This window comes from Strix aluco, chromosome 30 (assembly GCF_031877795.1).
Source record: "Strix aluco isolate bStrAlu1 chromosome 30, bStrAlu1.hap1, whole genome shotgun sequence".
Classification (NCBI taxonomy): Eukaryota; Metazoa; Chordata; class Aves; order Strigiformes; family Strigidae; genus Strix; species Strix aluco.
The window spans coordinates 2,858,219-2,885,001 of record NC_133960.1 but is presented as its reverse complement, the minus strand read 5'-3'; the positions used below and the strand labels follow the sequence as shown (position 1 = coordinate 2,885,001).

At 69.8% G+C, this 26,783-nt stretch overlaps 6 protein-coding genes across 14 annotated transcripts; 4 read left to right on the top strand and 2 right to left on the bottom strand.

Moving 5' to 3' along the window:
• Window positions 1-1,404: 1,404 nt before the first annotated feature.
• Window positions 1,405-4,362, bottom strand: FLAD1 (flavin adenine dinucleotide synthetase 1). The gene is made up of 7 exons (XM_074809666.1): window positions 4,186-4,362; window positions 3,316-4,075; window positions 2,769-2,916; window positions 2,497-2,595; window positions 2,213-2,402; window positions 1,749-1,822; window positions 1,405-1,666 (listed from the first exon to the last, which is right to left on the bottom strand). Exons 1-7 carry the CDS (start codon window positions 4,330-4,332, stop codon window positions 1,531-1,533), a joined length of 1,554 nt encoding a protein of 517 aa, XP_074665767.1. The 5' UTR covers window positions 4,333-4,362; the 3' UTR covers window positions 1,405-1,530.
• Window positions 4,363-4,957: 595 nt separating this feature from the next.
• CKS1B (CDC28 protein kinase regulatory subunit 1B) lies at window positions 4,958-6,089 on the bottom strand. The gene is made up of 3 exons (XM_074809669.1): window positions 5,807-6,089; window positions 5,321-5,448; window positions 4,958-5,234 (listed from the first exon to the last, which is right to left on the bottom strand). The coding sequence occupies exons 1-3, from the start codon at window positions 5,863-5,865 to the stop codon at window positions 5,182-5,184; spliced, it is 240 nt and encodes a 79-aa protein (XP_074665770.1). The 5' UTR covers window positions 5,866-6,089; the 3' UTR covers window positions 4,958-5,181.
• On the top strand, window positions 6,084-16,812 carry SHC1 (SHC adaptor protein 1). 7 transcript variants are annotated; one of them, XM_074809658.1, is made up of 14 exons: window positions 6,208-6,264; window positions 8,364-8,447; window positions 12,229-12,390; window positions 12,615-12,685; window positions 12,994-13,057; window positions 13,323-13,442; window positions 13,888-13,941; window positions 14,075-14,126; window positions 14,298-14,424; window positions 14,527-14,695; window positions 14,881-14,941; window positions 15,064-15,231; window positions 15,327-15,583; window positions 15,827-16,812. In XM_074809658.1, exons 2-14 carry the CDS (start codon window positions 8,436-8,438, stop codon window positions 15,953-15,955), a joined length of 1,446 nt encoding a protein of 481 aa, XP_074665759.1. In that variant the 5' UTR covers window positions 6,208-6,264; window positions 8,364-8,435; the 3' UTR covers window positions 15,956-16,812. The 7 variants fall into 7 exon arrangements, with proteins under 7 accessions (XP_074665757.1, XP_074665756.1, XP_074665759.1 ...); XM_074809654.1 differs by having other exon boundaries at window positions 6,220-6,264; window positions 15,067-15,231; XM_074809656.1 differs by lacking the exons at window positions 6,208-6,264; window positions 8,364-8,447 and adding an exon at window positions 6,084-6,169.
• Window positions 16,813-16,859: 47 nt separating this feature from the next.
• Window positions 16,860-19,145, top strand: PYGO2 (pygopus family PHD finger 2). Its single transcript, XM_074809659.1, has 3 exons — window positions 16,860-17,364; window positions 17,459-17,508; window positions 17,581-19,145. Exons 1-3 carry the CDS (start codon window positions 16,992-16,994, stop codon window positions 18,658-18,660), a joined length of 1,503 nt encoding a protein of 500 aa, XP_074665760.1. The 5' UTR covers window positions 16,860-16,991; the 3' UTR covers window positions 18,661-19,145.
• Window positions 19,146-19,278: 133 nt separating this feature from the next.
• Window positions 19,279-23,581, top strand: PBXIP1 (PBX homeobox interacting protein 1). Of its 3 annotated transcripts, none has more exons than XM_074809649.1 (11): window positions 19,279-19,394; window positions 19,918-19,996; window positions 20,146-20,248; window positions 20,332-20,399; window positions 20,485-20,623; window positions 20,718-20,933; window positions 21,062-21,085; window positions 21,184-21,257; window positions 22,039-22,164; window positions 22,272-23,257; window positions 23,338-23,581. In XM_074809649.1, the coding sequence occupies exons 2-11, from the start codon at window positions 19,937-19,939 to the stop codon at window positions 23,393-23,395; spliced, it is 1,854 nt and encodes a 617-aa protein (XP_074665750.1). In that variant the 5' UTR covers window positions 19,279-19,394; window positions 19,918-19,936; the 3' UTR covers window positions 23,396-23,581. The 3 variants fall into 3 exon arrangements, with proteins under 3 accessions (XP_074665750.1, XP_074665752.1, XP_074665751.1); XM_074809650.1 differs by lacking the exon at window positions 19,279-19,394 and adding an exon at window positions 19,571-19,591; XM_074809651.1 differs by lacking the exon at window positions 21,062-21,085 and having other exon boundaries at window positions 20,718-20,957.
• An 869-nt stretch (window positions 23,582-24,450) lies between these two features.
• On the top strand, window positions 24,451-26,339 carry PMVK (phosphomevalonate kinase). The gene is made up of 5 exons (XM_074809667.1): window positions 24,451-24,557; window positions 24,637-24,700; window positions 25,542-25,694; window positions 25,767-25,896; window positions 26,090-26,339. The coding sequence occupies exons 1-5, from the start codon at window positions 24,475-24,477 to the stop codon at window positions 26,224-26,226; spliced, it is 567 nt and encodes a 188-aa protein (XP_074665768.1). The 5' UTR covers window positions 24,451-24,474; the 3' UTR covers window positions 26,227-26,339.
• Window positions 26,340-26,783: the final 444 nt, after the last annotated feature.

Below are 26,783 nucleotides of genomic sequence, written 5' to 3'. Positions count from 1 at the left end.
CTGGGCCGCGCTTCCTGCTCCCGACTTCCCGCCGAGATAAGGGAGGCCGCGCTGGCGCCAGGCGCTGCCGCCGCGACTGCAACGCATGGAGCTTCCCTGCGCCGGGGCCAGGCACCGGCACCAAGCCGGCACAGGCAGCACCGGGGCACGGCGGGGGCTCAGCGTGCCTGGGGGGACCCACAGTCACGGCTGCGGCAGGGCCCCGGTGCCCCACACACGTCCCACCGGCCGTGACCTTTGGCGCGGCTCCGGCCAGGCTGGGCCCTTTGGGGACATTTTGCTCTGGTCACTTCCCGCCGGCTCTTGGCAGTGCCGGTGCCGGTCGGGCGCGTGGGGCTGGGGCAGGAAACGGCCTGGAGTGGGGACAAACGCTTTAAACAAGGGGCTGAGTCATGGGAGGGGATAAACCCCGTGGAGGGACAGGCAGGACGGACGGGCAGAGCCACGCTGCCCACTCCGGCCCCTCGGCCCCAGGCAGAGGCGACGTGTGCACTGGGGTGCCTGGATCCTACCCCAGGGCGAGGGGTGGAAGGTTTGGGGGTGCGGGGCTGCGCTTCCCCAAACACAGCCAGCCGGGCAGGCACTGCTCAGGTTTATTGGGGTCTCCGTGATCGGGGGGCGGGGGGAGCACAGGCCAGAGCGGGGTCCCAGCGCTGGGGGTCCATCAGCTCCATCAACACAAGGCAACAAGCAGTCCTGGGGAGGGGAGAGAGGCACAGAGGGTGAGGACCCCCCTTAGCAGCACCACGGCTGCACCCCATCACCCCCAAACCCCACAGCCAAGCCCCTGCCACCCCCCAGAACACCATGGCTGGGCCCTTGTCACCCCCAGTTGAATCCCCCATCACTCGCCCAAGCACCGCGCCGAGGAGGACACTCACCCGTCGTGCAGGGGCGGGCAGGGGGGTCCTGCAGCATCGGGGAGGTGGGGGGCGGGGGATACCCCCGTTCCCTAGTCCAGCAGCACGCGGATGCACCAGCTGCAGAGCAGGAGGTAGACGCACTCCCGCAGCAGCCGCAGCAGCCAGGAGCCCAGGCGCAGCCCCAGGGAGGTGTTGGTGGGTGCCGGCAGCGCCATGGCCCGCGCCGTTCGCCTCGCAGAGCCCGGCGGACGGGCCGCCGCCGCCGTCCGGAGCAAGCGCATGGCTGATGGGGCTCAGCGGGGCTCTGACGCTGGCGGGGAGGCAGCTGTGCCGACACGTGGGTGCCTGGAACCTGCTCCATTCTCTGTGCTTCAAAAGCCTCCACAATAGCGGGCGTGGGGAGGGGGCACTGCCCGGGGACCCTTTTGTTCGGGTAAAACTGCCCTCACCCCCCCCCCCCCCATCCCGCTCCCGTCAGAGCCCCGCGGGGCCCGAAGGGACCGGTACAGCCAAGCGCGAGCGCAATGCAGACCGCAGCAGGTTTATTCAGCGCTGGCAGGCAGCAGATTTATTCAGTGTCATCCCCGGCAGTGCCAGTGACATCCGCGGGGGAGCCGGTCGCTGGCAGCGTCCCAGTAGAGCATCCCCGAGTGCGGCCCGCGGGCCTTCACTGGCGGGAAGTGCGCTCATCTTCCTCATTTTCCAGCTCGTAGGCAGGTCGGTAGCTCTCCCGGCCCCGGGCATCCGTGTAGCGCAGTGACGGGTTCTTCAGCGTGTTGGCCATGCTCCCCAGGGAGGTGTAGCTGCGGAGGGAGAAGGGGGCTACGAGGCTGCGCTTGGGGGCATCGGCCATGCCGAGCAGCGAAGGCAGCACCAGACACTCACCCCTTGTCGTAGAGGACGCAGTAAGGGACAAAGAGCTTGCGCAGAAACTCCCAGATGTCCCGGTAGGTCCAGTCCTGAGGGCAAAATTAGGCGGGGATTGGTGCAGAGGCAGGCAGGCTGCCCCCTCGCCCCCACAGAAACCAGCCGGCCCCCCCCTGCAAGACCACAGCAGAGAGCCAGCTGGTCCCCAGGACCCCTGTCCCTCCCCAACACAGGGAAAGCCCCCAGAGAGCAGGAATGAGCCCGGCCTGACAGCACCAGGCAGCTCAGCTGCATGAGGGGCACCCAAGGCCACACAACGGTGCAGATGTTCTGGGGAGAGTGGGAATTGGGAGGGAAGCCCCCCAGGATGGGTGTGGATTAGTGCCGCCTTCTTGCCGAGTCACTTTAACCTGCCAGGCTCGCTCCCCGGCACAGCGGGGCCAGCCCCGTCCCTGTCCCCAGCACAGGCGGAGGCCACGTACCAACAAAGGGTTCACGCGCATGTACGGGGGCCAGTCGGGGTCCGTCACGCACATGGGCGTCAGGGTGCGTGAGTAGGGGTCCGTGCGCCGCGTCCCCATCAGGACGGCTTCCAGCTGCGGCTGCTGCTCCTTCAGGTGAGCCAGGGCCTCCCGGATGGAGCCCTCCACTGTGCAGAGCTGGATCTTGTACCTGCGCAGGCAAGGATGGGCAGCTGCCTGCTGGGCCGCGGGGGAAACGCTGCTCACCCCCTGCCTGGCAGCCCACCCCTCTCTGCCCCCCGTACCTCCGGACGGTCGCCTGGATGAACTGCTCCATTTCGGGGAAAGGAGACACGATGCGGATGTAGAGCACCTGCAGCTTCTCCTGCCTCGCCGGGTACTGCCTGGGGAGAGACCGGAGGCAGGGCAGCCGCCCAGTCCCCGCCAACTGGGCCCCAGGAGTCCACTCATTCCCCCGGCGCGGGGCAGGGGAGAGCCCCGGAGCCCCGGCCCGGGGTCTGCGGGACCCCCTCACCCCTGCCCCAGGCCGGGCCGGTGCAGCCCCATGGCCGGGTACCTCTCCACGGCGGCGTGGACGAGGTGCAGCAGAGCCGTGCAGTCCTTGCCCCCGTTGAAGCCCACGCAGAGCTGGGCCAGGCTGTACCGGTCCAAAGCCTCCTCGATGGTCCGCAATGCTGCTGCCACCTTCCGCCCCAGGGCCGAGCCTGCGAGGAGGAGGAGGAGACGGTTGGTGCCTGCCCAGGGCCACGCTGCCTCGGCGTTGCGAGGGGCCTCCGGGCACGTCTTGGTCTCCAGACGCACCTGCCTGGAGCCAAGAGCTTGCGCAACCCAGAGGGATGGGACAAGGATGGGACAGGGATCCCAACCGCTCCCCCTAACACACACTGTGCTCTCAGGGACTGGCACCCTGATAACTGGGGTCCCACTCACGAAGCCCACAGCAACTGCAGCACCAGCAAAGCCTCAGCACCCATCAGGCCCCCCAGCATACAAGCTCTGCTCCCAGGCCGGTCTTCCCACTGCCCCGGCCCTGCTGGGCTGCGGGGCCTGCACTGGAGCAGCACGGAGGCACCGAGCTGTGCTGCTGCACCGCTTCCCTGTACCTGACTCGGCCAGGCTATAAACCTCCGTGGCCGCTGGTGAGACACAGTCCATCACCAACGGCACCACAACGCCTGGTGGCAGCGTCTCCGTCAAGAAGCGATACGCTTCCTCCAGGTCCCGCTCCGACTCCGAGTCCAGCGTCAGCTTCACGCGGTAGTAATTGTTGGCCCAGTCTGGGTAGGAACCCAAGCTGACGCGGCCCTGGAAGGTGGCATCGGCCCGGTCCAGTATGGGCGCGATGAGGATCTCGTCAGCCGCCACGTAGATGGTGCGGGAGTGGAAGCGGGTCTGCTCGCTGCGGAAGAGGTGGGCGAGGCCATCCAGGGCACGCTCCATCAGCTCCGGGATGCCCGGGAAGATGTAGACGTTGCGCACGCTCACCAGAGGGTACTTGAAGGCGCTGCCCGTGCGCTCGTCCGTGCCGTAGTTGAGGCGGGAGGACTCGGGGACGCGAGCCAGCTTCATCTCAGGGCACTGCGCGTCCGTCTTGCCGAAGAACTTGTGCACCAGGGCCACCAGCTCGGGGTGGAGGGTGACCCTCTCCCCGAAGGCCCTGGCCACGGCCTCGAAGGTCACGTCATCGTGCGTGGGGCCGATGCCGCCCGAGGTCAGCACGTAGGTGAAGCGGGCGGCGAAGGCGGCCACCTCGTTGGCGATGGTGTCCACCTCGTCAGGCACCACCGAGATCTGGGCCACCCTCACGCCCAGAGCGCGCAGCCGCCGGCACATGAAGAAGGAGTTCGTGTCCTGCGTCTGGCCCTGGGGGGACGGAGACACCCGTGGCGGCGGGGGCACCTTGGGCCCGCCAGGCCCCAGCCCGGGAGCGGGCCCCGGCCCCAGAGCCAGCCCCGGCTCGCCCCCGGCCGCACCTTGAGGATCTCGTCGCCGATGACGATGATGCCGGCGGTGGTGGCGGAGCTCCGGGACGCCGTGGGGCTGGGGGCCGCCATGGGGCGGGAGGCGGCGGCGCGCAGAACCCCGGCGGCCCGCAGCGCCCCCCGCAGCGCCCCCAACATGGGCCCGACCGGCCACCCTCGCCCGGCCAGGCCGCGACACCGCCCCGCGCTCTCATTGGCCGGGCCGCATGCCCGTCACCGCTCGGCCAGGCCATGACACCGCCCCGCGCTCTCATTGGCCGGGCTGCATGCCCGTCACCGCCCGGCCAGGCCGCGACACCGCCCCGCGCTCTCATTGGCCGAGCCGCAATGCCCGTCACGGCGCGCTGCCAGCACGGATTGGCGGAGAGGGGGGGAAGGCGGGACCCGCGGCGACCGAACCACCGCGGCGGGCAGGGACGGCGCCCGCTCCCCCTTGGTGACCGTGGGCCCGCCCGGGGGCGGTAGCACGTGCGCCGGCCCGCGGCACCGGCAGCTCCGCCCCCCCGGCCCCGGAGCCCTCCCGCCTCCCCGGGAACCCCCCGCATCTTTTCCCAGCCCCACCTGTAAGATGCCCCAGGGCACCAGGAGCCCCCCACCCCCCTCCCAGGCACCGGGAAACCCCCCAAACCACCGGGAGGAGGAGGGACTGACCCGGGGAAGCCCTCCCCTGCTCCCCCGGTCACCGGGAGCGAGCCTGCACCGCCCCGGCAGGCCCTCCCCCTCCCCTCCCACCTCGTGCCCCCGCAGCACGGCAGACACAAACTCGCAAACATCCATTTATTGAAGCTTCGGAGCACGCTCAGGCCTCGCCCCGGGAAGGGAGGACCCCCGGCACCGGGACTGAGACGCCGCGGCGGCGCCCAGATGGCACCGAGGGTCACGGGCACCTGCTGGTACAACATGGGGCGAAGCCCCTCGGGAACACCGAGGAGGAGGAAGGTGCAGTCTCAGCTCTGGCGGCGGGGGCTTCGGCGGGCCGGGGGCTGCTCACTTCTCTGGCTTCTTGGGCAGCGGCCGGCGGAAGAGCAGGATGTGGGGCTCTGAGGGGGGGACACACACCGCGGGGGGGGGCATCAGACCAGGGCCCCCCGCTCCCGGCTGCCGCCTGCACCCCCGCGGGGCTCACCTGGCTCGTGGATCATGTAATGGACCCAGCCCTGGCTCTGCTGCACCCCCAGGTTCCGCCACTCCGACTCCGACAGCAGGTGGGTCTTGGGCACCAGCTTGGCGATGTCCTTGGGCAGCATCACGTGCCTGCACCCCCGCACCCCTCAGCCGGCACCGGGGCACCCCGGGGAGCGGCACCCCCCGCCCCGGGACACCCCCGCACCCCCCACCCCTGCCCCAATATGGAGCCGCTACCGGGACACTCCCCCCTCACCCACCGGGGAACCGTTACTGGGATAACGCCCCTCTTCCCCACCCGTGAACCGTTACCCAGACAACTTCCCTCCCGCCCCACCGGGGAACCGTTGCTGCCCCCCCCCCCCCCCCCGGGGACACCCCTCCTTTATCACGCAGCCATTACCGGGACACCCCTTCCCCCCAGGAACCCGTTACCACGGCAACCCCCGCCCGGGAGCCATTACCGGGTCCCCGTCCCCCGCCTCACCGATACTCGAATTCCTCGTCGTCGTACTTGTCCGAGTAGTAGATCTGCTTGTGCGCCATGCCGGCGGGCCGCCCCCTTCCCGGCAGCCCCCGCCGCGCCCCTCACCTCAGCGCCCCACAGAGCCGTTGGCGGCCGCCGCCCCGCCCACAGCGCTTTCAAACGCCACCGCCCCGCGCGCTCATTGGTCGGCGCCACAGAGCGGGACGTTCGTCAAGGGGCGGGGCGGGATCCTATTGGCCGGCGCCTGCGCGGGGGGAAGGAACCGCGGCGCCGCTTCCTCGCGGGTCGGCCGCGGTCCGTTATTGGTCCGCTCGTCACGTGACGGGGGCGCGGTGAGGCCGCGCTGGAGGGTGTGGGCCGGAAGTGAGTGGCTGGGCTGGGGGGAGGGGGGGCGGTGCGGTGCGGGCGCCGCGGCCGCCGGGACCGGAGGAGACCGGCGCGAGACCCATGGTGCCCCGGTGAGCGCGTGGGCCGGCCCGGGGCGGGGGGGCCGCGCCTGGAGGCCGTGACGGGGTCGGTGCGGCCTGCGCAGCCCCGCGGGAGCGGCTGGGCCGTGCGGGGCACCCGGCGGCTGTGTAGGCCCCGAAGCTCCCGGGGCGGGCGAGGCCGGGCCGTGCCCCGGGGAGCCCCTGCGGCGGTGGTGCCGCCGGGACTGAGGCCTCCCGCTCGCCGGCGTGCACCGCTCGCCGCCACTACTAGCGAGCGGGGCTTCCCGCCGCAGCCGCCCCCGGGGCACGGCACTGCCTCCTCCGGCGCTGCGGGGGCCGGGCCGCCCTCCCCCGCTGCCTCTGTGCGCCCAGCGCGGGGGAACCGAGAGCGGGGGTCTCGGGGCCCCGCGGGGCGGGCCCGGTTCCCTCCCCTGGGGCTGTGCCAGCCGCTCGGTTGCCTCCAGGGGTGAGACCGACGCCCTGGACCCCGCCGGTGTGGCGGCCGCTGTGTGCGCCCAGGGCCTTTTGATGGGCTCCAGCTCGCGTCGCCCCTTCCCGGGCGCTCAGGGGCGTGTGCCGGGGCGGTACACGGGAGGGAGGCCGGCTCGAGGGGCGCTGTCTGGCCCCAGGCTGGTGTGACCCCCCGCAGGGACGGGTCACCGGCTGCGTTTGGAGGGATCTTTGGCCCCCACAGTACCTGGGTGCGCCCTGCTGCCACCCTGCCTTCAGCCCTGCCTGTGCTTCGCTGCTTCGGAGGAAGGCAGGGGGTGAGGATCCAGAGCAGACCCGGCCATTGCGGACAGGGGTAGATATTCCCCCTTGCAGGTCTTTGCCTTCCCCCTGGCCATGCGTTGTGTCCGTCCGTTGCAGGCTTGTCCCTGCTTCTCCGGTTGAATCTCTCAGATGGGGTCACCTACACGCTGCGCTGGCCTGGGGACACCCCAGACGCAGGTTCCGAGGAAACGTGACCCGGGTCCTGCCCGCCGGGTTGGTGCTGCGGAAGCCTGTGGGCAAAGGGCAGCTCTCGGCAGCGCTCCCCAAGGGTGCACTGGCCTCGGCCTGTTCCAGAGGGGTCAAAGACACCATCTCTTCCCAGCTGAGCGGGGCCTGAGGATCCACCCACAGCCCTGTGGTGGGGAGCACTGTGGCTGGGCCGCCACTGCCCCCAGGAGCTGCGCGGGGCAGTCGCCACCCCTGAAAGGGGACACAACTGGGTCCCAAGGAGGCTTTGGCGAGGCTAAACACCCCAAGTTGGGGTCCTGATCCTCATTCCCTGCCGCCAACCTTGATCCCTGGCATCCAAAGGGCCTCGTCGCCACCTTTGCTCGGCAGTGAGTGACCTGGCACGGTGCTACCGGGCCCTGCCCAGGGCAGATCTGCGCCGCTGTGCCTGCCAAGTGGGGCCTTCCTTATCTCACTGCCTCCAGAGCTAATCACGTTAGCGCCCGCCTGGGCTCCGGCGCAGGCTTTGCAGGCCCCAGATAAGGGCATGATTGCTGCGAGGAAGTAAATTGTGTTTGCTGCTTTGCGCTGCTCAGCTGGCCCATCCCCGACTGCATCGGCTGGGCAGTGGGAGTGGGAAGGGCTGCTCATGCTTCACTTGCCTTGTTTTCCTCTTGCAGAGCTTCCTGCCCCTCCTGACTCCCCTCTCGTAGCCTCTTTCCACAACTCCCTTCTTCACTGCTCCCCTGGGGAGGAGGAGGCTCTGCCTGTCCTTCTGTGTCAGGGTGGCAGGAGGGGGCAGCTCTGCCCTCCTGGGCTTTCTCCACTCTCCCCTCTTGCGTGTGGCCTCTGGGTGCTGGTTTTGGGGCTGGGCAGGGATCGGCTCCGACATTTGTCTCGGGTCACGGAGTGACTCTCGGCCTCTGACACTGTTTGCTGGTGCGGGCAAGGTCTGAGTAGAGCCGTGCTCAGCCTCGTGTGCCTGCCCCGGCACACGCCAGCTCCGTCCTCCCTCGGATGGGAAGCAGGAGGCTTCCCTGGCTCTCTCACCCCGTTTGCGCGGCTGCTACAGCCCCGTCTGCCTGCGGTCAGCGAGGAGGAGCAGGGTCTGCCTCTTGGCGCCAGGGCCACCGCCTCGGCGGTCCGGGGCAGGGCTGGCTAACTCCCTGTTTGTCCCCGAACCGCAGGTCGGAGTGCCAGACGAGAGGGGCTGTGCGTTTCTGTTCCCTGCCCGGGGCCTGCCCTGCCCTCCGCCGGCGATGGAGTACGTGGTAAGGACTTCGGTGGAGGGCTAGCTGGCTTCGGTGGTGGATCCTGCCTCCCCTCTCTCCCTGCTGGCAGGGCCGCAGCCTCCTCCCCAGGTCTCCGCTGGCATCTCCCAGCCCCTCTTCTGAGCGGCGGAGAGGTTGCGTGCAGGACCGGGTATATGCTGTGTGATGCTGTTGTGATGTTTGGGGGGTAAAAAAGCAGCCGTTGGCTGCATTTGAGTGTTTTTCTTTGCTTTTCCCCCTGCCCCAGAGGCTTGGGGTTGGCTCCACTGCAGACTGAGGGGGTCTCCTGCCCCGGGTGAGATGTGTACGTGCAGCAGCGGCCGGCGCGCGGCTGCCTGCTCCTCACTGTGATTTCTTGCCAAACCACTGGCATGTTCCAGGTCTCTGACTCAGCTCCCAGTTTGTGTTTCCTGGGAGGATGTCGGGCTCTGGCCCGGTAGCGGGGCCCTGAGCGTCCCCTCTCTGCTCCTCTTTCTCGCCTTGGGCCGTGTGTGAAGTCCCAACCCCAGGTATCCAAAAGTAGCCCACGTCCCTCTGCCTCTCCCACGCATGGGGAGGGTCCAGCACCTCTCCTTGCTGCTGGGGCACGAGGAGCGGCTGGGCCGGGACGTGTCCCTGGAGCTCGGGGGTGGTTGTTCTGGCTGCTCCGCTGCCAGAGCTCGCTGCCGGCCTCTCTGGCAAGGAGAAGGGCTTCTGCCTGCTGGATGGGGCTCAAGGGCTGCCTGTTCAGGCAGGGCTGTTGTTCCTTGGCTCCGCACGCGTTTTGGTTTGCATTCCGTGCTCTGAGCCCACTGGGAAAGGGTCTCTGATGCCCTGGGGTGGGCTCTGGAGCTGGGGGAGCCGTGGCAGTGGCACCTCTGGTCTCTGAGGGCTGGGAGCAGCGATGTGTCTTGTTACCAGCCAGTGCAGGCTGGCAGGGTGACGTGGGCCGGCTGGCCTCAGGAGGTTCTGATAAAATCAGAAATTGTTCCATCTTATAAAAGCAGAGGCCTGTCTGAGCAGGGGACTGTGGCTCCTGGGGCGTGCCAGCCCCTCGGTGCATGGCGGGGATGGCTGCTCCGAGCCCCGTCGCCTTTCTGGGCAACAGCCGGGCCCTGGTGTGGTGGGAAGGGGCTGAGGAGACCCCCCCACCCCTCCCCCTGCGCAATTCCCTACTGCTCTTGTCCTGGCAGGGCCCTGGGGAGGTGTTGGGGCTCACAGAGCCCGTGCTGGAGGACCCCAACCCCACATCTCGGCCCTCGTGGGCAAACCCCACTGCCCCGCACCCATTCGACGCCGCCCAGCTGGGCTCCCCCCGGCAGCCGGGGGCTGTGGCTGGCCCCTCACGGGGCTGGCGGCTTCCTGGCTCCCTGGCCCCGGGCTTCCTGCTTTTCTTCAGAGCAGCAGCGCTGCTGGCCACGGGAAGGTCACAGCGCCGAGCGGCCGGGGGGCCCCCGGCGGGGACGAACGCTTCGCGGGACGGCTGGCGTGGGCTCCCCACGCCTGGGGGACCACCGCCGGCAGCGGTTGAGGTGGGGGCTGACGCTTGCGGAGGCGGCGTGCGCGGCCGAGGCGATGTTCTGGCGCCAGGAGGAGGCGGGTGACGGACCCGCCGGCATGAGCCGCAGCCCCTCGCGCCATGCAGGAGGCTATTTCCAGCTCCGTCCTGGCTTCCATTTCCCTGTCCCTGTGTGGCGGTGTGCCAGTGGTTGGGAAGCGGGGCAGGCAGCTGCCAGCACCGAGCAGTGCGTGGCGGCGGGTCCAAGCAGGGAGAGCCCTTCCCTTGGCGTGGATTTACCCGGTTTTGGCTTGGTGGCCGGTTTTACGGAGCGCCCAGTGCCCGGGAAGGCGCTGGCCCGTGGTGGGACGGAGGGGTTGGGCACTGTGGGGCTAGCTGAAATCCCTGGGGCTAGCTGAAATCCCTGCTTCAGCCCACAGTGGGTGGAAGTGGGGAGAGCTCTTGCCCTGCGGGGAGGCTGGTGCGGACGAGGCCATGGAGAGCAGCGTGGCTGTGGGCGGCGCGAGTGGACTGGCCTGAGGTCACACCGGTTCATCGAGGATGGGGGAGCAGGGGAGACTTGCCCTGACACCCCGTGCCCGCAGGTGGGGGGCTCTACCCGGCTCTCCACGGTAGAAGGGGCCGAGGTTTGCCCCCCGGCATGCTCTCGTGGCTCGCTCCCGCTAGCTCCGCCTGTGACCTTGATTTTTCTGCTCCAGATAGGCGCTGGGTCCCCACCCCTCGCTGGGAGCCCCTCCTGCGCTGCGCCCCAGCCCGCGCGCAGCCCCCGCCGCGGGCAGAGCCTGCCCCGTCGCCCGTGAGTCAGCACGGCCCTTCCGATTAGCGGCAGCCCCCTTCTTCTCCTCTCCCGGGAGGAGCCGTCGCTCAGCGCTGGCCGGGATGCGGGAAGCAGCAACAGCAGCAATTAAGAGCAGCCGCCTCTTCTGCCGGCTCCCCGCCACAGCCGGGGACCCGCGCTGAGCCCTGCCTCACCCCGCTGGACAAGCCCACCTGTATCCTGCTCCTGGGCATCCTCCTCTTCCTCCCACCAGATCCGTGCTCTCGAAGGGCTGGATGTCCCTGCAGCTGCGAGCACCGGTGGCATCTCAGCGTCGCGGCCCCCCTGGCTTTGGGCGCTGCTCCTCCCGGCAGAGCCCGGGGAGCCAACGGCGGCTGCCCACCGCTGGCACGTGGGTTGCGTAGCACTGGCTGCCACAGAAGGACCTTGTTCGCTCCTGGACGGTGCTGGGAACGGGGCTGGGCTGAGCTTGGATGCGTTCTGTGGCTGCCTTGTCTCAGGGCTTTAAATATTCATGCTTTTGATTTCCTCTTAGCGGCGTTGGGGCAGCGCAGGGGCCGGGGCGGGGAGGGAAGCTGTGCCGGACCCAGCGGCGGGGCAGAGGGGGCTGAATCCGGCCCCGGCTGAAGACAATGGGATTTGTTGCCATCCCGGTGCAGGAGCAGCGCGGGGCCGTGGGGCTTGAGGACCTCCAGGCCGGGGGTTGAGTGTGCTGAGCCTCCCCGCTCTCTGTGCCGGCGGCTCTCTGGGGCGTCACCGCGGCCCCGTTTCCTCCCCGGTGCGGTGGGAGCGCAGGGTCTCTCTCCCACGTCTGGCCGGATCCGCGCATCCCTGCTGACGCCGATCGCCATCGATCGGCTGCAACGGCGCGGAGCCGGGCAGCCCCCGGCCCCGCTGCCTGGCGTCCCGGGACCGGCTCTCCCTGCCAGCCATGCCGGGCTGGCGCGGACCTGGCGTGGAGCTCGGCCCGGGCTTCTGCTTGGGGGTGGCTTCCCGGCGGCTTCAGGCACTTGGACTCTCCATGGGGCCTCCGTGAGACCTGGGTGGCTGCTTCCACCCCGCTGCCGCACGGGACGGGCCAGCGCCGGCCCTTCTCGCCTCTCTCCGGCATGGATCTCCTGCAGAAGAGCAAATACAGCCACCTGCGGAATGAGTCCGTCTCCTCTCTGGAGGAGGCTGTGGGGGGCCTGGGGGTCCCGGCCTCCCCGGTGGAGTCCCTCGCAGGCGCGCGGTCTCTGCCTGCCTCCCTCTCCTCCTCCTCCCTCTGCCCCGCGGCGCCTCTCGGGGAGCTCTCGCCCGAGTCGGAGGACAGCCCCACCACCCTCTGCTCCTTCTTCCCCAAAATGGCCAACCTGAAGCTCTCAAACCCCGCCAACCTGCTCAGCCTGCGGGGCTCCTCGGCCGGCGGTAGCCCGGGGGACCCCGGCCCTGCTGGGACACTGGCACCGGCACCGAGGGGGGCTACCAGCCCCGACTCAGCGGGACCTGTCGCTGTCTGTTCCCAGGATATGAACAAGTTGAGCTGCGGGAAGAAGACGCGGGTGGAAGGCGGCCAGCTGGGGGGTGACGAATGGACCCGCCACGGCAGCTTCGTCAATAAGCCCACCCGCGGCTGGCTGCACCCCGATGACAAGGTCATGGGCCCCGGGGTCTCCTACCACGTCCGGGTGAGTGCTGAGGGCTGGGGTGGGGGGGACGTGGGAAGGGTCACGAAGGGGATTTGGGAGCCTCCTGGAGTGCTCCTTGGGGGTGGCAGGTGGGCAGTGGGATTTGCAGGGAGGGCACCACTATGGACCTGGGGTGGGGGGGGGATTGGGGCCCCGGTGCCCTCCCTGGCTGCGCGGGGAGCGAACCCCGGGGCCGGCCGGGCTGACCCTGCTCTCTCCCCCAGTACATGGGCTGCGTGGAAGTTCTCCAGTCCATGAGGGCTTTGGATTTCAACACCAGGACGCAGGTCACCAGGTGAGCTCTGCCTCTCCCCAGGGGCTGCCGCTTTTGGGGGGGTGGCTCCGAGCCCTGCGCAAGCCCCTGGTGGCGTGTTGGGGCTTTCGGTGGGGGCCAGGCTGCTGGCAGCCCCATCAGATAATGCTGATGTGCTTCCCCTGCCTCAAAGAGCCCCGGCCGGCGCTGCCCAAGGGGTTCCTGTTTGTCACCCTGTCCCTTCCGCGCTTGTCCCCACGTCCTCGCTCCCGTGTTTGGGGGGTTACGGGGAAACGGGGAGGGCAGGTGCTGGCAGAGGGGGGACTGACATCCCTCTGTGCTCCCTGCAGGGAGGCCATTGGGCTGGTGTGCGAGGCCGTGCCCGGTGCCAAGGGAGCCGTGCGGAGGAGGAAGGTGAGGCTGGGCTGGGCAGCTGCCGGGGGGAGCGTGCTCGGCCGCCTGGGCACGGGGCCAAGGGCCAGCTCCCAGCCCAACTGGCCGTGCCCGGGCTGCTCTGATCTCCCACCACGGCTCAGGCCGGCGGAGCTGGGCTGGAGCGGTGGCGAGCACGAGGTGCCTGTTTCCTCTGTGGAGGACGGCAGGACATGCCCTGTCCCCGCTGCAGCCGGGCTGTGCCAGCCCGGGGAGCCCCTTTCCCCACACTGCCGTTTGCCCCCAGCCCTGCGGCCGCTCCCTGAACTCCATCCTGGGCAAGAGCAACCTGAAGTTCGCCGGCATGCCCATCACCTTGACCATCTCCACCAGCAGCCTCAACCTCATGGCTTCTGACTGCAAGCAGGTGAAAGTGGGGAGGTGCTGGGCACTGGGCGGGTGGCTTTAGGCGAGCAGGACCCCTCGTGTCCCCCACCCCATGCACTGCTGGGGCAGGGGATGTCTCCAGCCTCCCTAAGGGATATCTGGGTGGGTTTTGCAATCTGCTGAGTGCCCCAGTCCCTGGGGGTGAAAGGATTGGAGTGATACCCCACGTGCTTTGAAGCATCTGTCCTGGAAACGATGAGACCCAAGTCCCCGGGCCTGGGGCGAGGTCTCCTGGGTTTGACCCCGCTCCCAGTGGCCCTGTTGGTGTCCCAGTCCTTTTCCTGATGGCCTGTGGCTCGTAACCAGGGCTTGTAAGCCCCTGGTGCCAGGCCAGCTCTGGGAGGATCGTGGCAGGCGGAAGGTGCTGCCTCCAGCTGGGCGCAGAGGAGCTCCTGGCTGCGTCCAACAAACTCTCTGCCTTGCAGATCATTGCCAACCACCACATGCAGTCCATCTCCTTCGCTTCTGGGGGAGACCCGGTGAGTACACAGGGTCCCCGTGTGTCCGTGCCCTGTCCCAGGATGGGGATCGGTGCCTCTCCTGCCCTCTCCCCAAAGTCTTGGGCACTGTGCTCCTCGGCAGCCCCGTCTCACGCTGGTGTCTCACCCACAGGACACAGCCGAGTACGTCGCTTATGTTGCCAAAGACCCCGTCAATCAGAGAGGTGAGGCTGCTGCTGAGGGTCCTCCATCCCAGAACCCCCCTTTGGTGGAAGTTTAAGCACAGCTCAGTGTGGTGGGGAGACACTGGGACTCCCGGAAGGAAGCTCTGGGGTACATAGAGCAGGATTGAGGGGTGGAGAACTTAATGTTGGGGTTCCACATTCCCTCCCCAGCCTGCCATATCCTGGAGTGCCCAGAGGGCTTAGCGCAGGACGTGATCAGCACCATCGGACAGGCCTTCGAGCTGCGGTTCAAGCAGTACCTGAAAAACCCCCCAAAGCTGGTGACACCTCACGACAGGTACGGGCAGGGCTGCGTGGGAAGGCGGGAGAATGTCTGAGATCATTTGGTTTTGGAGAGATGATGCGGCCTTGGCTGCCCATCTGTGCCGTGCCTTCCCAGGATGGCAGGGTTTGATGGCTCTGCCTGGGATGAGGAAGAGGAGGAACCAGCCCCGGATCACCAGTACTACAACGACTTCCCTGGAAAGGAGCCTCCCATCGGGGGGGTCGTGGACATGCGGCTGCGGGATGGGGCTGCTCAGACCCCCAATCACTTGGGGGCCACGCTGGTAAGGCTCTGGGCGCATCCTCGTGGGGAGGCTCCGTCTTACAAGGGAGGTGCAGAGACCCTGACCGGGCCGTGGGCTCTTCGCTCGGGGTTGTTCCACCGCGAGAGCCGCGGCACGTCTCTCCCCGGCACCTCTAGCAGGGGGTGGGGAGCGCAGCGGGGCTCAGCACCCACCTCTCCCTGCAGCCCGTGGGCCAGACGTCCGGCGGGGAGTACGACCCCCGGAAGCAGCACGCTCCTGCCCAAGGTAACGGGAGGGATGTGGCCGCTCCCCATCTGCTTTCCCGGAGCCCCAGCGCTCCGACAGCGGGCACTGGTGGTGGGGCCGAGGCAGGCTGGAGCCCTGCTGACCCCTGGTGCTCTTGGTAGCAGGGAGAGAGAAGTACCCGGCTCCGGTGGGCGCGTCCGGCCGCACGGACCTGTTCGATGACCCGTCTTACGTCAACGTGCAGAACATGGACAAGACGCGCCAAGCGTCGGCCGCCGGCCCCCCCGCCACAGCCAACGGCAGCACCCAGAGAGACCTCTTCGACATGAGTGAGTGGGACGGCGGCTGCAGCTGTGCCTGGGCTGGGGGTGGGTGGTTGTGGGGTCAGTCCCAGACCCCCCCCGTGGCTCCTTTCTCCCTGCAGAGCCCTTTGAAGATGCCCTGCGTGTCCCCCCGGCCGTGGGGCTTCCCCCTGCCCAGGTGGTGGCCTCCATGGAGGAGCAGCTGCGACGGGAGCCCTGGTACCATGGGAAGATGAACCGTAAAGAGGCCGAGAAGCTGCTGAAGGTGAACGGAGACTTTCTGGTGCGGGAGAGCACCACCACCCCGGGCCAGTACGTGCTGACTGGCTTGCAGGGCGGGCAGCCCAAGCATCTGCTGCTCGTCGATCCTGAGGGAGTGGTGAGTCCACGTAACGGCCCGGGGACGGAGCTTGGCACAGCTTTGGGGGAGGCCCTGGGGGTTACAAGAGCTGCCAGGGCATTGGGCTTCCCCCCCAGTTCTCTGGGGGACTCCTCTGGGCTGATTTGGGGGATGGAAAGGGCATGGTGGAGCATGGGGGGGAGGGGTGCTTCCCCCAGGTCGGTGCTTTGGCTTGTCCTGGGCCTCGGCAGCCTCCTGAGTGCCCCTTCCCCGGCCCCCCAGGTGAGGACGAAAGACCACCGCTTCGAGAGCGTCAGCCACCTCATCAGCTACCACATGGACAATCACCTGCCCATCATCTCAGCCGGCAGCGAGATGTGCCTGCAGCAGCCTGTGGAGAGGAGACTGTGAGCGCCCGGGGGGCCCCGGTGCGCAGCGCCCCCCCTCCCCACCCTGCTCCCTGCCCCAGGGAGCCCTCGGACTCTCAGCCGGGTTCTCTGCCCGGGACTGAGCGTGGACTTGGCCGGGGCTGAGGCCACCGTCCCCCTCTGCCACGTGGAGAGCTGGTGGCTGCAGCGGGGGGGGGGGGCGGCCCGGGCAGCGTGGTGTGAGCTGCCTGCAGGGTGGGGGGCTGTTCTTGCCAAAGCCGCTGCCTCCTCCCAGCTCCAGCCTTTGCACAGCAGCTCAGCTCCTACCAAAACCTGGCCCCGCTGCCGTGCTGCGGCCGCTCTCCCGCTCACAGCCTGGGTGCAGGCCTCAGGGCTGGTGGAGCCGAGCCCCCCCCCGCCCCCGCTGTTGGAGTTGGGGGGCAGCCCGGCCTCGTCCCCTGGGCTGTGGAGGGGGGGGCTGCGGGGGGCTCCGCTCCCCCAAGCACAAGGCCCGGCTGGCCCCACGCCCACTTGTACCCGATCACTTTACGTGTTAACTCTGTGCCTTGACCCCGCAGGTCCCACACTCTTATGCAATGCTGGGGGGCGGGGGGCTGGGGCAGAGACCCCCCTCCACGCTCCCAGCCCCCGCCGTGCCCCTTTCTGGGACGTGCTCCTCCGCACCCCCTCCCTGCCCGCCCTCCTGGGGGTCCCAGCTGGGTACGGCCGGCTCTGGCAGCCCCGGGGGGGCAGTGGGAGGGTGTGTGTGTGTGTCCCCCCCTCCTTGCATGCACGGTGTTACTCCCCCCAAGCCAAAGTGCAGCCCTGCCCCTCGCAGCCCCCCAGGGCCCCGCTATACCAAAGGAACCGGCGGTTGGTATTAAAGTTGGTATTTCTCTAGGCCCTGCCTGGTGTGAGCGGGGGGGAACACGGGGAGGGGGGCGGCGAGCACCGGGCACACGGCCCCTCCCGCCCCTGGCGTCGGCGTCGCCCCCTCCTCTGGCACACGGGTCCTTCGCTTCGCGTCCCCCCCCGGCCTTGCATATGGTCCCTCCCGCTCTCCCCTATGGCTGCGGCGCATGGTTCGTCCCGCTTCCCCCCCCACTCCCAGAGCGCTGCACTTGGTCCACCCCGGCCTCGCGCCCCGCCCCGCGCTCCGTGATTGGTTGCGTCCCGAGATGGGCTCCGCCCCGCGCCCCGCGATTGGCTCCGCCCCGCGCCCCGCGATTGGCCCCGCGCGGGTCCTGCTTCCGGTTCCGGTCGGGGCCGCCGCGCGCCGTGCGGAGGAGCGGCGGCGGGGCCATGGCGCCGCGCCGGCTGTGAGGGCCATGGCGGCCCCGCACGCAGAGAAGCTGGAGGGAGGCGTCCCGGCCCCGCCGCCCCCGCCGGGGCCCCCGCACCCCGCGGGCAGCGCCGCCGCCGGTGGGCCCGGCCGGAAGCAGGGGAAGGCAGGTGAGCGCGGGCGGCCGGGCCGGGCCGGGGCGGCGGGGTGTGTGTGTGAGGGGGAAACCGGCCCCGGCTGACGCGGCCCCGCGTGTCCCCGCAGGGCTGCAGATGAAGAGCCCCGAGAAGAAACGGCGCAAGTCCAACACACAGGTAGGGCCGGGCGGCACCGGCACCGGCACCGGGGGGCGCGCCGCAGCCCTGACCGCCGCTCTCTCCCCGCAGGGCCCCGCCTACTCGCACCTCTCGGAGTTCGCGCCGCCGCCCACCCCCATGGTGGATCACCTGGTGGCCTCCAACCCCTTCGAGGATGATTTCGGGGCCCCCAAGGTGGGGGCGGCCCCCGCCCCCTTTCTGGGCAGCCCCGTGCCCTTCGGCGGCTTCCGCGTCCAGGGGGGGATGTCGCCGCAGGTGCCCCCCGGTTATGGTGGGGGCCCGCAGCCCCTGCGGAGGCAGCCCCCCCCCTTCGCCCCCGGGCAGATGGGCCCGGCCTTCAGCATGCCCCCCCAGAACCCCAACTACGTCCAGCCCGGGGGCATGAGTTTCCCCGGGCAGCCCTTCAGCCAGCCCCTCGGACAGAACTTCAGCCCCCCCACGGGGCAGCTCATGCAGGGGCCCGTCGGGGGCTTTGGGCCCATGATCTCCCCCACCATGGGGCAGCCCCCCCGGGGGGACATGGGCCCCGGGCCGGCTCTCAACCCCCCCGGGGGACCAGCAGTGGCTCAGCGCTTCAGCCAACCCGGCAACCTCTTTGGACAGTCGCCCATGCAGCGCCCGGGGCAGAACATGCCCCCTCTGCCCCCCACCGCCAGCCCCTTCCCCGGGGCTGACCCCAGCTTCCCCGCCGGCGGCGAGGAGGGGGGCAAGAACCTCAACCCCCCGCCCAGTACCTTCGCCCAGGAGCAGCACTCGGGCTCCCCCGCCGCCGTCAACGGGGCGCAGCCCGGTTTTGCCCCCAACAGCGCCGGCCGCGGCACCGGCACCCCGGAAACCAACAGCCTCCCGCCTCCCCCCCCCGGCAAGGCGGCCGGCGGTTCGGGTCACCAACCGCCCCCGGGGCTGGTTTACCCCTGCGGGGCTTGTCGCAACGAGGTGAACGACGACCAGGACGCCATTTTGTGCGAGGCCTCCTGCCAGAAGTGGTTCCACCGGGAGTGCACGGGGATGACGGAGAACGCCTACGGGCTGCTCACCACCGAGGCCTCCGCCGTCTGGGCCTGCGACTTCTGCCTGAAGACGAAGGAGATCCAGTCGGTCTACGTCCGTGAGGGCATGGGACAGCTGGTGGCCGCCAACGACGGCTGAGCCGCCCCCCGCCGCCATGTACAGCTTCCCCTGACGATTTAGGACCAAACCCCCTTTTTTATTTGTAGCCGTTGCCCCCCCTCGCCAGCCAGAGAGACACCGCCTGCGGCTCCTCACCGGGCACCGGCTGCTGTTGGGACCCGCCGCGGGCTCTGGGCCGGTGCTGGCCGCGCTGTCACCGGCCCTTTGCTGCGGCTCCGGCCCCGGTGCACCGGCCCCTCGGGGACTGAGGCTCCCCGGTGCCACCCCCCAGCTCTCCCCGTGGGGTCAGAGCTGTTTCTGGGGGGAGCGATCTGGTCCTCACCCCCATCCCGGAGCCCTGCAGTGGTCCCGGTGCCCCCCCCTCCACATGCTGGGGGCACTCCCGGTGCTCCCCACCCCCCTCCCCGGTGCTCGGGACAGCCCCGGTGCCCCTCCCCCTTCCCTCATTTTAGCCGATCGTTAATGGAAACTTTTGTACCGTCGCTATAAAACTCTGAAACACGCGTGTCCGTGTCTCACTCCGCTCCCGCCGGGGGTTGGGGGGGGTGTGGGGGGGGTATCCGGTACCGGGGGGGACCCCACGTGCCTCCCCCGCCCCGGGTCATCCCATTGGTCCGTCGCGGCCGCCGCCCCCCCCATTGGCTGTTCGCGTCACGTGCGCGCCCCTTCCCGAGGGCGGCGACCGGCACCGGGAGAAAGTTACCGGAGGGACCGAGGGAAAGTTCCCGGCGGCACCTCGGCAGCGGTACCAGGTACCGCCCGGCCCTGGGGACCGCCGCGGCGGGGACCGCGTCCCCGGGCAGGGCTGGGGCCGGGACCGGGCGGGGACCGGGGGTGGCGGCCCCGGGCCGGGGTTGCGCAGCGGAGCGGTGGGCACGGCCATTGTCCGGTGCGACGGTTCGGGGTGTCACCGGCGGGGGACGTCACCCCCCTTCCCTCCGGAGCGCTTGTGGGTCCCTGGAGGTGGGGGCGGGGGGCTGCGTGAGATCCCCTTCCCGGTACCGTCGCCTTCCTGCCGGGTCCCGGTGTCCCCAGCCCGGGCCCCGCGTCCCCCGTCCACCTGCTGGGCGGCATCACCGGGCTAAAAATACCCCGCGGCAGCAGCTGGTGCCGGCGGGGTGTGTGTGTGGGGGGGGGTCCGGTCCTCCCGGGGCTGCCGGGGAAGTCCCCAACCGCGGGTAGGGTTTGGGGACCGGCCGTCGCGGGGACAACGGCTCCCCCGGTCCGGTCCCGGTGGTACCGGGAGCCGGGTCACGTCCCTCCGTCTTCTTGCAGGTGGCTCTGGGCTGTCCCCATGGCCGAGAAATCGCCCTCCCGGGACCCGGACAGCAGCTGGGTGCTGGCGGGCAGTGAGGTGAGGGCTGGAGACCCGGGCTGGGGACCCGCCCCCCCTTCCGGGGAGCACCCCAGAGCCTGCCCGGAGCTGCAGGCAGGGGGAGGCAGCGGGGGGGGCGGGGTTTGAGGCTGAAGGTGCCACCCCCACCCTCCTCCTGCTTCTCCCAGGGTTTGCCCATCGACACGGTGGGTCCGGAGCAGGATTCGGCCTCCCACAGCACCGAGGATGAGGAGCCAGAGAAGGAGGAAGGCCCCCAGGACACTGTCACAGGCAGGTGGCAGCCGCAGGGATGGGACAGACCCGGTGGCCCCCCCCGCGCCACCGCCTCACCGCCGCTCTCTGCCTCTCCCCAGCCGTGGCCACCAATGGCGCAGCCGCCGGCCCCGACCTGGCCCAGCACCCCGAGAGCAGCGAACTGGGGGTGAGCCTGGGGGCTGAGGGGGGGGGGCCTGGGGGTCCTGTTGGCCCTGTGGGGACATGTGACACCCCAGCGCCTGTGTCTGCAGGACCCAGAGGAGCGTTGGGACCCCACGGCCGGGGCGGTGCCCCCCCCGGATGGCTCTGCGGAACCTGCCGTGCTGGAGGGCGACGAACAGGAGGAGCCCGAGGCTGAGCTGGGGCCCTGCCCTGACACCCCCAAAGCAGGTCAGGCCCTCCCAGGGGGTCGCTCCGGTGGGGGGGTCCATCCATGCTGGGGTGCAGACCCTCCCTGGAGGTGCCCCACCCCGTCTCTCCCCAGGGCCACCAACAGAGGAGGGGAGCTGCACCAGCAGCGACGATGACACAGAGAGGCTGTGGCAACAGCAGGGCCACGAGCCCCATTCCGGGCCCCCCCATTCGGCATCTGCCCCGCACCGGGGGCCACCGGACACCGGTGACAAGGACGGGCTGAACATGAGCAAGTGCCTGCTGGCTGTCTTGGTGCTGATGGCCGTGGGGCTGCTGATTATCTCCGGTGAGGGGGGTCCCAGGGGCAAGGGTGGGGGTCCCAGGGGCAGAGTGGGGTTTCCATGGGCAGAGTGGGGGTCCCAGGGGCAGGGTGGGGGTCCTGGTGTCCTCCTCATTGTCCCTTTCTCTCCCCAGGTGGCATCTACGACGCGGTGGATGGTGAGTATGGGGTCTGTCCTGCCCGGGCAGGGTGCAGCCCCGTGGCAGCCCGGACGTTCGGCCGTGGTTTGGAACGTCCCCGTCCGGTTCCTCCCCAGACCCCGTGAAGAGTGAGGTGAGCCGGGACGTGGCAGCCGGGGAGCAGGAGTCACCACTGCCTGCTGCCGACAACGTAAGGAGGGTCTGCAGCGGGGCTCAGCACCACCCCCCGAGCCAGTCAGAGAGGGACCTGGGGGGGATTGGTAATGAGCCCACAGAGTGCCCAGGGGGCCAAGAAGGCCAATGGCATCCTGGCTTGTACCAGCACTGGCGTGGCCAGCAGGGACAGGGAAGGGATGTGACCCCTGGGCTCGGCACTGGGGAGGCCGCCCCTCGATGAGTGGGTTCAGTTTTGGGCCCCTCACCCCAAAAAGGCCATTGAATGACTCGAGCGTGTCCAGAGAAGGGCAACGGAGCTGGTGCAGGGTCTGGAGCACAGGTCTGATGGGGAGCAGCTGAGGGACCTGGGGGGGTTTAGTGTGGAGAAGAGGAGGCTGAGGGGAGACCTCCTGGCCCTCTGCAACTCCCTGAAAGGAGGGTGCAGAGAGGGGGGAGGAGTCTCTTGAGCCAAGGACCCAGCGGCAGGCCAAGAGGGAATGGCCTCAAGCTGCGCCAGGGCAGGGTCAGACTGGCTCTTAGGAAGGATTTCTTTGCAGAAGGGGTTGTTGGGCGTTGGAATGGGCTGCCCAGGGCAGGGGGGGAGTCCCCATCCCTGGAGGGGTTGAAGAGTCGGGTTGAGCCAGCGCTGAGGGACCTGGTGGAGTTGGGAACGGTCAGGGTGAGGTTCATGGTGGGGCTGGAGGAGCTTCGAGGGCTTTTCCAACCCAGATGATTCTGGGATTCTGTGAGCTGGCCAAGGGGCAGCGGCACCCTCAGCGCCCCCCAGGGCGCTCCCCATCCTTCCTCTCCCCCAGGACTCGCAGCAGAAGCTCCCCCCATCAGACACCGGGGACCCCCAGAGCGTCCAGTCCGTGAGCCTCCTCCTGGACAAGCTGGCCAAGGAGAACCAGGAGATCCGGCTCATGCAGGCCGAGCTGCAGGTGGGTGAGCTCAGCTGGGCCTGGGGCCACCAAGTGCCGCGTCCCAGTGCTGTTCTCCCCCTCCCACCTCACTCACGGCTCCCCCCCACGTCCTCCCCCTTCCCCAGACCCACAAGGAAGAGCTGCATGCTCTGCTGCAGAAGAGCGAGGGCGAAGCGGCAGCGGCCGGGGCGCAGCAGCAGAGCCTGGCCGCGGAGAACGCGCGGCTACGTGCGGCGTTGGAGCAGGAGGCTGCCGCGCTCCGCGACGCCCGGGCCGAGCTGCAGCGCCTGCGGGCTGCGGGGACACCGGGCAGCCCCGGGGTCGGGGAACCGGTGGCAGAGCAGCCCCCTGGTGCGGGTGCCCCAGCCCGCGGCGAGGGTGCGGCGTGGCGGCACGGCTGGCTGGCTTCGGTGCGGCAGGAGCTGGCGGGTGCCCTGGAACGGGCGCGGGGCCCTGGGGGGCTCAAGGGGCTCCTGGAGGAGCTGAGCGCCCTGGAGCAGCGCCTGGGCCGGGAGCTGGAGGCGGACGGGGTCAAGTCCTTCCCCGGACCCTGGAAAAAACCGTACAAGGCAGAGAAGAAGGAAAACAGGCGGCAAAAGCGGCACAGCGCTGGGGGGGCCCCCCATGACCGGGAAAAGAGGGAGCAGGGCAAACCCCACAAGCACGGGAAGGATTCCCGGCCCCCCCGGGAGCACAAGCCGGGAAAAACTTGGGGGAAATCATCTCACAGCTCCCCCCAGCACAGCCCCCGCGAGCTGCCCCGGCTCAACCGGTACCGGGCACCCCAGGGCTGCTCGGGGGTGGCCGACTGCGCCCGCAAGGAGGGCCGGGAGGTGCTGGGGGCCGCGCTGGAGCCGGTGCAGAAGGCGGAATTCCTGCGGCTGTTGGAGGGTTTCATGGGGCGGCTGGGCTGGGGGGGATATTTTGGGGGGCTGGCGGCGCAGCTGGACGGCGCCTTCGGGGCCGACGGCGCCTTCGCCCACGACCGCCTGCGCTTCGTCGACTTCGTGGATGACGTGGAGGAGCTGCTGGAGGAGGTGGCGCGGCGGGAGCGGGGCGACGAGGAGGCGGCCGACGGCTTCGAGGAATACGTGCTGCGGCACTACGGCGGGTGAGCCGGGACGGGGGGGCTTGGGGGGGGGGGGGGGGTGAGCCCCAGCACCCCATCGTGACCCCCCCCTTTTCTTGCAGCACTGCCGGGAAGGAGCCGGGCCGGAGGGCTGCGCGGCAGCACGGCACGGGGGGGTAGAGCCGGGGGGCAGCGCTGGGGCGGCCGCCCCACCATGAGCCTTCATTTGGGGCTCCCCACGGGCTGTTTTTGGGGGGCCAGGGGCTGCCCGTTGCACCCCCCCAGGGCTGGGTAGCGCTGGGTCCCCGATCGGACGCACTGTGTGATTCTGCGCTGCCACCACGCAATAAAAGTCACCGCTGGGCAGAGCTGTGCCGGGTGTGGGGAAAAACGGGGTGCTGGGGAGGGGGAAACGGGGTGCAGGAGGAAAGGGGGGGTGCAAAGGGGGAGCAGGGGGTGTTGGGGGGTAAAGGGTGCTGGGGAAAAGGGGGAGTTGCTGGGGAGGAGTGGGGGGTGCTGGGGTGGAAAAGAGTGCTGGGGGAAAGGGGGGTTCAGAGGAGGAATGGGGTGCTGGGGGGAAAAGGGGGTGCTGGGGGAACCGGGGGTGATGGTGGAGAAAGGGGGGTAACGGGGTGCTGTGGAGGGAATGGGGGGTCCTGGGGGCAACAGGGGGTGATGGTGGGAAGGGGGGTGCTGGGGGGAGCAGGGGTATTGGGGGGGGAAAAGAGTGCTGGGGGAAAGGGGGGTTCAGGGGAGGAGCGGGGTGCTGGGAGGAAAGGGGGTGCTGCAGAGGGAACGGGGTGCTGGGGGGAACAGGGGGTGCTGGGGGAGAAAGGAGGGTAATGGGGTGCTGTGGAGGGAACAGGGGGTGCTGGGGGAACGGGGTGCAGGCAGGAAGGGGGGTGCTGGGGGAAAGGGGGGTTCAGGGGAGGAGCGGGGTGCTGGGGGGAATTGAGGATCCTGGGGGGAAAGGGAGACAACTGGGTGCTGTGGAGGGAACAGGGGTGCTGGGGGGCGCCGGGGCCCCGCCGTGTCCCAGCGGGGTTTTGGGGTGCCCCCCCCCGCCCCCCCGCCCCCCCGCGCTGTGCCGGCCCCGCCCTGCAGGGGGCGCGGGGAGGCGGGAGCCCCGCGGGGGGGCGGAGTCAGCGGCGCCTCGCCCCGCCCCCTTCGGGTCGTACCACTCTGCGTCCGCGGGGGGGCGGGCGGGGGCGGGGCCAGAGCGGCCGGGGGCGTGTCCGGGGGCGGGGCCCGGCGGGCGGATGGCGGCGCCGCGCGCGCTGCTGCTGTTGAGCGGGAAGAGGAAGTCGGGGAAGGACTTCGTGGCCGAGGAGCTCCGGAGCCGGTACCGGGAGGGGCGGGGCCGGGAGGCCGGGCTGGGTGGAGCCGGGGCCGGGGCCGTCCCGCTGAGTTCTCTCCCGCAGGCTGGGCCCCGACGTCTGCATCGTCCTGCGCCTCTCCGGGCCCCTCAAGGAGCAGTACGCCCAGGTACGCCGCGCCCGGCCGTGCCGCGCCGTGTCACGCCACGCCGGGCCACACAGAGCCACGCCGGGCCACGCTGGGCCACACAGAGCCACACCATGCCACGCTGGGCCACGTTGGACCACACAGAGCCACACCGTGCCACGCTGAGCCACACTGTGCCACACTGGGCCACACAAAGCCACGCCGTGCCACGCTGTGCCACGCTGGGCCTCGCTGGGCCATGCCGGGCCTTGTAGAGCCACACTGTGCCACACTGGGCCACTCTGGGCCAAGCTGGGCCTTGCAGAGCCACACTGGGCCACACTGGGCCTCGCTGGGCCACGTTGGGCCATACCACGCTGTGCTGTGCTGTGCCGGGCCACGCTGTGCGTTCCACGCTGTGCCAGACCGTGCTGAGCTGTGCCATGCCGCACCACGCTGGGCCACGCCGAGCCGTGCCACACTGTGCCACACCGTGGCGAGCTGCGCCACGCTGTGTCATACCGAGCTGTGCCGTGCTGCACCACGTCGTGCCAAGCTGTGCCATGCCACACCACGCTGTGCCACACCATGCCAAGTTGTGCCACACTGTGCCGTGCCAAGCTGTGCCACGCTGTGCCTCACTGTGCTGTGTCATGCCACGCTGAGCCACGCCACGCTGTGCCACACCGTGCCGAGCTCTGCCACGCTGCACCACGCTGTGCCGAACTGTGCCACGCTGCACCACCTCACGCCGTGCCGTGCCGTACCGCGCCGTGCCGCACCACACTGTGCTGTGCTGAGTCGTGGCGTGCTGCACCAAGCTGTGCCGTGCCACGCCGTCCCCCGGCACGGGCTGTGCCCGCTGACCCCCCTCTCCCTGCAGGAGCACGGCCTGGACTTCCAGCGGCTCCTGGACGCCAGCGCCTACAAGGAGACGTACCGGCAGGACATGATCCGCTGGGGCGAGGAGAAGCGCCGCGCCGACCCCGGGTTCTTCTGCAGGGCGGCGGTGCAGGGAGCGGCGCAGCCGGTGTGGGTGAGCGGCCGGGGGGGAGCGCGGGGGGCGCAGGGGGGCGCGGGGCGGGCGCTGACGTGAGCCTCGGCGCAGGTGGTGAGCGACACGCGGCGCCTCTCGGACGTCGAGTGGTTCCGGGACGTCTACGGGGACGCGGTGCGGACCGTGCGGGTGGCGGCCACCGAGGAGACGAGGAAGAGGAGGAACTGGGTCTTCGTCGCCGGTAAGCGAGGGAACGAGCGCTGCTTCCCCGGCACCGCGGCTGCCCCATGGCACGGCTCTGCCGCTGCCACCGCCGTCCCCTGGCTGCGGGGGCCGGAGGTTTTAGCTAAAACCCCCCAACTCCAGAGGGGGGACTCAGAGGGGGGGGACGGACGGACAGACAGATCCTGACCCCCCTTGGGGGCCTCACCCAGGGGTGGATGACGCCGAGTCCGAGTGCGGCCTGGACCAGGGAGTGGCCTTCGACTGGGTGATCACCAACGACGGGGACGAGGTGGCCCTGGACGAGCAGCTGGAGACGCTGCTGCGGTGGCTCCGTGGCCGGCTATAGCCCGGCGACCCTCCGATGGGGTTTGGGGACTGTGTCACCCCCCCTGGCCCCACGGCATCCCCCCTCCTGCCTCGTGCCGGCCTGCAAATAAAGCTCTGACACGGAGAATCGCAGCCACCCCGGGTCTGTGTCTCATTTCCCTTTTGGGGGGGGGGGAACACCTTCACGTGGAGCTGGGGGACACGAGGAGGGGGACACAGGGCTGGGGGGCACAGGTGATGCCCCTCTGGCTGCGCCCCCACCCCCTGTGGGGGGTCCCCAGCTTTAGTAGGGTTGGGGGGGGCAGAGGTGCAGTTTAATTCCCAACCACCCCGGGCGGGGTGGGAGGGGGGGGGTCACCAGCTGGGTGCTTCGTGGTTATTTTAATAAGCTTCCAGCGGCCAATTCCCTGCGGATTATCCGCTGCCCAAGCTCCTGCCCTAATACCCGCTCCTCTCCCACAGCAGCTGGGCACAGCTGGGGGGGGGGGGGAGCCCTGGGGGGGGGCCGGAGGGTGTGTTGAGAGGGGGGATGTGAGTTTGGGAACAGGGATTAAGGTTTTATCCCCCCACACCCCA